The 10,395-nt window shown below is 47.5% G+C and overlaps 1 protein-coding gene across 2 annotated transcripts in view; it reads left to right on the top strand.

Moving 5' to 3' along the window:
• The window catches only part of GPR137B (G protein-coupled receptor 137B), a 72,991-nt gene extending 62,975 nt beyond the window's left edge, over positions 1–10,016 (top strand). The window contains exon 8 of one of the 2 annotated variants that reach the window (XM_066382738.1): positions 4,977–5,082. In XM_066382738.1, coding sequence (XP_066238835.1) covers positions 4,977–5,067 — 91 coding nt within the window. In that variant the 3' untranslated portion in view covers positions 5,068–5,082. Of the gene's footprint in view, positions 1–4,976; positions 5,083–9,988 lie in introns of those variants that run through there. The other variant, XM_066382785.1, reaches the window with a different exon arrangement.
• The last annotated feature ends 379 nt before the right edge of the window (positions 10,017–10,395 follow it).

Consider the following 10,395-nt stretch of genomic DNA (forward strand, 5'->3'; position numbering starts at 1 on the left):
ACTCCGTGAGGCCATTCAGGACCCTCACTTTGCCTTGGGGTACCTTTAATATCTCTCCCAGAGTCACTCTGAAATGTGATGAGCTTGTCCTTACATTCATCGCAGCTATAAGTCCAGAGCCCAACATGAAGCCCTACAGTGGAGCAAAACCCGTGTCCACTACCTGTGGGACCTTGGGGAGGCCCCTGAACCTCTTAGTCTCTTGAGTCCTCAGTTCTGAGTTATGAATTGGCATTTGAAGCAGAACAAGTTCAAGAAGAGCTTGCTTTTGCTTTTATTCTTCTCAAATGAAATGCCTTCCTTCTCCTTTTTCACGGGTCCAAATCTCCCTTGTCCTTCAGGCCACCACCATTGGAGCCTTCCTTGATTCCCCAGTTCACACAAATCTCTGCCTCTCCAACTGTTAGGTTCTTAGGGTCAGTGCCATAAACTTAGCTGTTTTAGGCTAATCTTACTTCTCATGCTCATCTCAGAATGGAATTCTCTTGCCTTCCTCTGGCCCCTAGGGCTGTGTCAGTTCATAGATATGCTCCATGGGTGTGGCTACTTGACTAGGGCGTGGGTGCCGAGGGCCAGGTGTGAGGACACAAGCAGGGTGCCTCTCTGCCTCCAGCCTGCTATCCACAAAACCTCGAGGGCTTCAAGTCCCAGATTCCATGAGTGACCTCACTGGGTAGTGATGATGCCATGGTTTTCATGGCAGGGTAACTACCAAGGGGACCTTCCCAACCACTCTCTTAACAGACGCCAGTCTTTTTGGTTGCGAGACAGAGACAGAGAGAGATGATTGAGGAGATCATATATATTCAATGAGACCTGTCATCTGTCCCCTGGGAATGCAGCACAGCAGGTAGTCCTAGCTTGGGCATCTGCACAGGGAGTATTAGTACACACACAACCTCACCTGCCTGCCACATAATCTTCATTCTTGTCCACCACCCCTGAGAACGACTCTAGCTACACATATCCCAGCGCCCTGGGCCCTCAGGGACCCACAGTGATCCTGCTAGCTGCTGAGGGCTGTGCTGTGCCATGTCATTCCTGGGCAAGTGTTCAGAAAGTCTCATCTTTACCAATGTAGCCTTCCAGTTTGGGCTATAAGGTAGTTCCATTTAGGCCCTTTACTAGTGGGCCTCTTTGCAAAAGTCAAGTACATTTTGTTAACAAATGACAATGGCATTTGTTTGAGGAAGACTTGTAGAGCGCTGCTCATGACCCTCTCCCTCAGACCTCATCACGGTCACTGTGCTGTCACACAGACATCCACATGGGTGTCCTCAGACACTTCCAGACTGAGCTGCTGAGTGCGAGGGAAAGGCTGGGCTCAACCCACGGGAGGAACAAGGGCCAAGGGGAGTGATGGAGTGACCCTGGGACCAGAGGGCTGAGGAATCGGTATCCCAGAAGGTTGGGTTGGTGTAAGCCTGGACTTGGGATCCAGAATCTGGCTCTGAACCTCCTGGTCTCTCTGCCTCAGTGTGAATCAGTATGAATCAGGCCTGAGATAAGTTGCCAAGGTGGGAGGGGTTCTGAAACCAATTTATACTAAATTGTTGTTTTCTAAAACTTGGAAGGCATTTCCGTAAAGCCTCGGAAGTGACAGGACGTGAGAAGTCTTTTCTCTGATGGGGAGAGAAGGAGGGGACCTGACTGCAATTATTTTCAGGTTCTTTCTCTGGGAAGGGGAAGATTTTATGGTCTCCTGCTGTTGCCCTGGGTCCCACAGAATCGCTTCTGCAGCCCACAACCCTTCTCTGCGGACTCAGAGAAGTGATGGCTAAGGCTGTGTCTTGGATGCCAAGCAGATTAGAAGGCTTCAGCAAGGACCTGGGAGACACATGAGAGAGGGGATGTCCTGCCAGGACAGTGACAGCTCAAAGGGACTGATCAGTTCTGATTTTCATTCTAACAGCTGGGGCTCCCACATTTCTGTCTACACCTGGTCACTACTGCATTGCCTATCAAAGGTGTGGGAAAACACAGGTGGGTTGGCACAGGGAGACATACTGCCTGGTCGGTGGGCACCTGTGCTGTGGGGACCCTCCTTTGGCCACTGCACCAGAGGAAAAAAGAAACAAACCAGCCTCAAGATAAGCACTACAGAGACATCCCACTATGGAGAAATTGGACAAAGACCTCGGCTACATCAGCCCCCAAATTCGACAACTATAGCAGGGGAATAAGAGGCTGACCCCACAGTAGCTTGCTGGCTTGCTGGCCAAGCCCTCTGCAGAGAGAGGACAAACAAACAGCCTAAGACAGGTCATGCCTCTTCCTTCAGGGACCTCCACTGCCCACCTTGGAGATTAGAACTCCATTGACCATCTCTGATCCTTGCTGAGATCGAGGCTGACTTGTGGTTACGCAGAGTCAGATGGCTTGGCATTTCCCAAACACGAGGCAAACAGCCTGAGAGTCACCTAGGTCTCTCAGGATAATTAAAAATTCCCAGCTCCCAGTCCTACTGAATGCCTTTCAGGGTTGGGTCTGGACACAGGCACCTTGCGAAACTTCCCATAGCTACCAGTGTATAGAAAATATAAGGGACAGAGGGACATGTGAAGTGACACTGTTGGGTAAACAAGTATGTTTAAGTTTGCTCACTAGTATTTTGCATTGGTGCAAGACAGCTCCGTGTGTGTGTGTGTGTGTGTGTGTGTGTGAGATCTGTGTAAGGCTGTGGTGCTTGCCCTCAGGATAGCAGATTGCAAATTACAGATTGCCTGCCTCCATGGGGAGGGGCGATTGTTTGCTGTTGCTTGCTGGAGGAGGAGTTTATCCCCCCCTAGCCTGTTTTAACTAAGGAGCTAGGGTGAGAGAGAGTGAGAGAGTGCTGAGGGGGTTGGGGAGCCCTGAGATTCCACCCAGCCTGTTTGGCTGGGTGGCTGGGAACTGCTGAGACTGGTGGGGGCCTGTGAGTCCAGGTGAGTCTGGAGAGAGAGAGAGAGGAAAGTAGTCTTCCCTGCCTGTTTGCTCATCCACCAGTACGAGACTTGAATAAATGGAATGGCCCACCATTTTCTGGCTCTGCAGTGCCTTTACCTTCTGCCTGAATCCAATGGGAACCTGAATGGCCTTGGCAGTGGCCACTGGACTTAAAGACACAATGGGATACAGTCAGTGTAAGGCCGGTGGTTTACTACTCTTGAGGCAGCTATGAGTATTCTACTTATTAGTGCAGAGACCAACTGCCCCTGGAGGAAAGACATGACTGACACACAAGCTAGTTGCAAGAATCACACAGGCAATTTATTACTCATAAAGCCTTTCGGCGTGCCTGGGCACAGCTTAAGGGGGCCCTGTCAACATGCTCCTCTCTGCTGTCCTTGGTCAGAGGGGCGTGTCCACGTCCCATGTTGGAGTCTGGGCGACTACCATAGCAGGGGGTCCCTCAGCTTTAGTACCTTTTCTGGCCAACACCTTCTAACAGGTGTCCATCTACAGGATTATCACCTCAAATCGCCTTTCTGGGAGTTCCTTGCAGGGAGCACTTTTTATGTTAATCTACCGAAATGTCACATCAAGCCACTCTTAAGATGTTCCTAGGGAAGTTTCTTGTTTATGTTAACCTACGGAGTTATGACATCAAACCACTTTTTATATAAAACCACACACACACACTAACTCGGTCCTGTGTGAAAAGCAGAGTCTGCCTATCTTATCTGTAAACACTAGATTAATTCCTGTCCAGATGTCATAGCCTTATTCATTTTCCTTAATTGCTCTTAATATTATATCCTAACTTATTTCTATATATCTTCCATATTTTTCTATATTTCTATATCAGGGGTCCCCAAACTTTTTACACAGGGGGCCAGTTTACTGTCCCTCAGACCATTGGAGGGCCGGGCTATAAAAAAAAAACTATGAACAAATCCCTATGCACACTGCACATACCTTATTTTAAAGTAAAAAAACATAACGGGAACAAATACAATATTTAAAATAAAGAACAAGTAAATTTAAATCAACAAACTGACCAGTATTTCAATGGGAACTATGGGCCTGCTTTTGGCTAATGAGATGGTCAATGTCCAGTTCCATGTTTGTCACTGCTAGCCAGAACAAGTGATATGACGCACTTCCAGAGCCGTGAGGCATGCATCCCGCATCACCGGAAGTAGTACTGTACGTGAGTGATGGTACGCTTTGCTGCGCTGCCACATACAGTGCTCCCCCCACTGACCACCAATGAAAGACCTTCCGGAAGTGCGGTGGGGTCCGGAAAAATGGCCTCGGGGCCGCATGCGACCCGTGGGCTGTAGTTTGGGGACCCCTGTTCTATATATTTAATTACTATAACATTATATTACTGTAACACTGAGATTTCAAATGGGCAGCTGCTCTGAGCATGCCAGGCTGGAGCTGGCCTAGCAGAGCCCCTGGTGTTCAGTCCCCAGAGGTAGATTTAATGGCGGGCACATGCCCTGGGCTCCGACTTCTGAAAGGCCCCAAAAAACCCCACTTTTTTTTATATTTTTCCGAAGTTCTAAATGAGGAGGCAGAGAGACAGACTCCCACATGTGCTCAACCAACCGGGATCCACCCAGCAAGCCCACTAAAGGGTGATGCTCTGCCCATCTGGGCCATTGTTCCATTGCAACCAGAGCCATTCTAGCACCTGAGGCAGAGGCCATGGACTCATCCTCAGCGCCCGGCCCAACTTTGCTCCAGTGGAGCCTTGGCTGTGGAAGGGGAAGAGAGAAATAGAGAGAAAGGAGAGGGGGAAGGGTAGAGAAGCAGATGGGCACTTCTCTTGTGTACCCACGCCAGGAATCAACCCCAGGACATCCACACACCAGCTGAGCCAACTGGCCAAGAAGCCACAAAACCCAACTTCACATTTTTTTCTAATGACACCAAGTTTGGTTTCATATGTGCAATTTTAACATTAATAGTACATAATATTTTTTATTTATTTGAAAATATGGTTAAACATGTATTTTTATTTTTCATTTATTTTTTTTTTTTTACAGAGACAGAGAGTCAGAGAGAGGGATAGACAGGGACAGACAGACAGGAACGGAGAGAGATGAGAAGCATCAATCATTAGTAATAGATACGTGAATTCCAAACTGCCCTCTTGATGTTCCGCTTATCTGTCAGACCTCACCCTTACTGGACTATTGACCCTGAGACAGAGGAATTCCAAAAAGCTGAGAAGCTTCCCCAAGGAGGGGCTCCGGACACACCAGGACTTTTGATTCAACACCCACATGCTCGAAGCCCCCCAAGGAGGACCATTCCGGACATACCAGGACTTTTGCCTTAGTATCCCCTCAGGCTCTCCCAAACACTATATAACTCACCCCTAGTCTGTAACTGGTGCTCTTCTCCCCCAGGAGAAGTGCCCGGCAGGATTCCTTTCTTCCTTTCAATAAAGCCTGTTACTCTGGTCTTTCGGACTCCCATGGATTCCAACATTTGGTGCCGAAACCCGGGACAGGGTACTAACTGCCTGGACGATCCCTCTTTGCCGTCCAAACTTACAACCAGGGAAGCAATGGGCAGCGGCTGCTCGTCCCGGGCTTACTCCCGGATTCTGTTTGGACGTGTAATTGTGGGTTGATTGGCCGGCAGTCTAACCCTGTCCTGAACCCCTGCTGGACCAGAAGGTAAGGAGTTTCTCCCTTCCCCTTCCCCGGTTGGCCTCTAAATTTCTCTCTAAAAATACCCCTTTCTGGTCGGACGGTTTTCTCTGATACGCCTCACGTTTTGAGGGGTTTGACTCAGTCTCAGTGGACTGCACGGAAGACTAGGTGCCTAGCCAAACCTCTCCACTCTCTCGGACTTCTCGTCCTCGGAGCTCCCTGACAGGTGGTGACGACCTCTATCAGGGACGACTCCCCCACACGGAGATTCTCTCCTCTTGAGACAGTGACAAAAGGCGGGGACGCCCCCTCTTGCTCACCTGTCTCCACTCTGGGCTCTTCAGGGTCTAAGCCTTCCGACCAGACCCCTCTAGGATGTCTCATAAAAATCCTCGCCAAATTCGGTCTCTCAGACCTCAAACCAAAGAAATTAATCTTCTTCTCTAACACGGCATGGCCTCAGTACAGACTAGACAATGACTCCCATTGGCCTGAAAACAGGACATTCGATTATAATATCCTAAGAGATCTTGACAATTTTGCCACCGGACGGGGAGGGCATCAGAAGTTCCTTACGTGCAGGCTTTCTTCTCCTTTCTCTCCTGTCCTTAATTTCTGTACTTTCTGTTCTACACGCAGGCCGGTTTTGGCCAAAGAAACCTCACCTAAAACCTCTGCTCCTAATCTTTCCTTCTCCTGCCTGACCCCCGGGGCACCCCTCTCTCGGGACCCCTCTCTAGTCTCTCAGCAAATCTTTTTGCTGGAGTCTCTTCCCTTCAGAAAGCCTCTTTCCTTCACTAAATCCTGTTTTCTCATTCATCAGTCTCTCTTTCTCCTCCCCTGCTGGCCAGGGGCCTCTCCCTTCTCCACTGTGTTCTTCGTCCTCTCCCCCCTCCAAAGAAGCAAGCTGTGGCTCTGGCTGCAGTGCCTGTCTCATCTCTGACCTCTCTTCCCTCCTTACAAACTGCAGTTCTGTCTGTCTCCTCTCCGACCCCTCCTCCTTCCTTACAAACTGTGACTGTGCCTCTTTCCTCCTTGCCCTCTCCTCTCTCCTCAGAGCTCTAAATCCTTTTGACTCCTCTGACCATGTGGCGCCACACCAATACTTTAACCTCCTTCTCTCCTCCTGCAGATTCTGACTTTCCTTCTTTCCATCCAGCTGCTCACACTGTCCATCCGTCTGCCTTCTCTCTTCCTCCCCTCTATGCTGGCAACTCCCTGCCATCTTGAAAAACTTAAAAAGCAGAATTATATTAAGCTATGTAAGTAATCCGTCTTGTCTCTTTGTCAGAAAATATCTCTAGTATAATTTGAATTGAAACAACTAAAGCGCACTCATTTAAATTTCTTAATTCATAATATGTGAAGTCTTTGTTTAATGTGTAACTGTGTCTGTTTCTAAGGCCTTAAACCAATAATTACCCACCTCATAAACCAGGTTTACTCATCCCCATGGAATCTCCCTGCAATACCCCCACCCTTCCTCTTTTGAAACCTTCAGGGGCTTATTGCCTTATACAAGCCTTACACCTAATCAATGAGGCAGTAATTCCCCTCCATCCAGTAGTCCCTAATCTCTGTAAATTACTGTCACACATTTTCTCAAACACCACTCATTCACAATCCTAGCCCTCAAGAATGCCTTCTTTACCATTCCTCTACACCCTGACTCTTACTTTCTGTTTGCCTTTACCCAGACACTAATGCAGCCCAGCAATTTACCTGGATTGTCTTACCCCAGGGGATCAGAAACAGCCCACACCTGTTTTGGCAGGCACTAGCTCAGGATTTAGCAGCACGCAATCTCAAAACTAGTACTCTCTTACAATATGTAAATAACCTACTCCTCTGCAGCCCCTCCCTGCCTGCCTCAAGGAGACTCACCACCTCCCTTCATAACTTCCTCGCTATGAAGTGTTATCCTGTCTTCTCTGCTAAGGCTCAACTTTATTCTCAATCCCTAGTCTATCTAGGCATTATTTTAACTCCCACCACCTGAAGTCTCACCCTAGATCAAACTCAGACCCTCCACAGTCTCCAACCACCTACTACCACAGATCAAATCTTTACTCAGACTAATAGGCTTCTTTAAACACTGAATTCCCAATTTTGCTCTTAGTCAAGCCCCTCAGTGAGATCTTCTGAGCATGGCTTTTAAGGTCTATAATGACCAAAGAAGTAACAGAAAAGGCAAATAAGGCCCAAAAGAAGTCAGGAAATACCAGCTTTTGGCTCCAGCGCCCTAAGGAGTTTCATAGTATTCCATCAGCGCCCTATTCCAGAGTGGAAAGAAAGGTCATTGAACTGAAGCCTGCCAGGCTTCCCGGCCCCACCAGTGACACACCTGTGCTGTGGAAAGAGGGACACAAGAAAGTAAGCTGCCCCCTTGCTCCATGGAGGGAGGGTTCAGTCTCTTCTAGCCCTGCTCCAGCTACCTGTGACCTGACCTTGCCCAGTGTGCTGGGAATTGCCACTGAAGGCCCAAGGACATTGTTCGTTCACGAACCTAAGGTATTTCTTCCAAGTAGCAGATAAGCTAATCTCATTTCTTGTAAACACAAGGGCCATCTACTATGCCTTGCTTGAATATTTAAGTTTTATTTATCCCTCAAAGATCTCTACTGTGGGTATTGACAGTCTGATTTTATTGCTTTATTTAATGTTTAGTATCTCCTTTGTTCCTCTTATCTCAATGCCCCATGCCTATTATAGGCTGGGACCTGCTGGTAATTCCAGCTATAGGTCACTAGGACTTGAACTCTAACTGCAAAGTGTGGAAATGTAACACCCTTTCCCTAAGTACTTGCAGGTTTTATAGGTCACTCAGCAAACTGTTCAAACACTGTCCAAGAGGCACTTCCAGCATTACATCATCCAAGGACTGACTTTCACATGGTCAGGTCCACACACCGTAATCCTGACAACTCACTCCCACTGCACCTTTCAACCTACCTCACCAAATCAGGAACTTTCTACTCGTGTGGGACCAACACCTATCTGCATCTCCATACTAATTAGACAAAAACCTGTACCCTAATCTATCTCACCCTAAATATCAACCTAATCCCACCCCATGAGCCTCTTCCAGTTCCTGATACACTATCCATCAATGTAAGGACCAAACGAGCTATACAGGTAATCTCTCCTCTTATTGCTTTAGAAATCTCTATAAAAGTAGATCTAGGGACAGGGGACTAGCCACACTACCCTGTCTTATTCCTATTCTCTCTCTCTCTCTGAAGCCCAGCGAATTTGTAAACATGGAATCAGTGGTTTCACACAAACTGGGAGTCTTACTATTGCCTTTCATTAGTTCACTCACTCTCCTATTTACTTTTCTAACTTTTAAACCCTGCCTCTTACGTTTGTTCACTAGTTTCTTACAGAACCACATGCAGACCTTAGCCAATCAGACAACTGGAAAAATCTACTTAACCCTACACATCAACCCTGAAACCTGCCCTCGTGAAACAGAAAAATATCTTTCAACCCCTACAGGTCCCCTAACCCTAAAGCTCTCCTGTATCCCTGAAGAACTAGGAGAATGAATAGCATTCACCTCTTAATGCTTTTCAGTCTTTTTACCCTTCACATAGTAAGAGGACAAGATCACTGGGTCTTCTTGGCTGAAGAAGAGCCTACAAACAAGCATGAAACATTTCCTTTAGCTCAAGCTAACTACTCTCTCCAGGGCTGCCAGGAAAAAATATCTCTAACTTTACCATGGAAGAACTTTCACACACACACCCCCTATACAACCCTCCTTATCTCTGCATTGCTAATCTCCAAATACCTGCCTCTTTCTTTATTAAATTCCTACAGGCCGGGATGAGAGAAATCTCTAGGATTACCTACAATCAAATGCTTTTACACTCCTATTCCCCAGTACCCCAAGGAGAACTTCATGAGGGAAATATCAAATAGGTAGGGATGACAGCAGGAAGAAGCCGCCCCTCAGCCCGAGAAGTTCCCTCCTGAATGTTCTCCAAACTCCCCCTTCCTTTTCAACCACACATACGCAGTCCTTCTAAAAACTTACACCAACAGGTTCCCTGTCTCCTAAAATCTCCATATGTCCTTCCATTCAAGAGGAACCAGACCAGCATGTCTCATGAGACTCATCCAGGAGACCATGGATCACCATGTCACTCTGTCCACTCGGCACTAGCAGCAAGCAACTAATAATTATTACCTCGCAAAACTTTTTTACTTCCTCACTCAGGTTTTCAGAGACATCGCCTGGTTCAGACCTCACAGCATGGAAATTGGCAAGGTTCCCTTCTCAAGTTCTCTCCAGAGAAGCAATAATTTTCCAATTTTTTCTCCTCTTTCTCCTCATTACCGCTTACCATATATTATAAAATTAATAACTGCCTTTCTTTTATATGTAACCACAGAGTCGAGAAATGATAGCTACATGAATTCCAAACTGCCCTCTTGATGTTCCGCTTATCTGTCAGACCTCACCCTTACTGGACTATTGACCCTGAGACAGAGGAATTCCAAAAAGCTGAGAAGCTTCCCCAAGGAGGGGCTCCGGACACACCAGGACTTTTGATTCAACACCCACATGCTCGAAGCCCCCCAAGGAGGACCATTCCGGACATACCAGGACTTTTGCCTCAGTATCCCCTCAGGGTCTCCCAAACACTATATAACTCGCCCCTAGTCTGTAACTGGTGCTCTTCTCCCCCAGGAGAAGTGCCCGGCAGGGTTCCTTTCTTCCTTTCAATAAAGCCTGTTACTCTGGTCTTTCGTACTCCCATGGATTCCAACAATTAGTTTTTCGTTGCGTGTTGTGACA

This window comes from Saccopteryx leptura, chromosome 1, assembly GCF_036850995.1.
Source record: "Saccopteryx leptura isolate mSacLep1 chromosome 1, mSacLep1_pri_phased_curated, whole genome shotgun sequence".
Classification (NCBI taxonomy): Eukaryota; Metazoa; Chordata; class Mammalia; order Chiroptera; family Emballonuridae; genus Saccopteryx; species Saccopteryx leptura.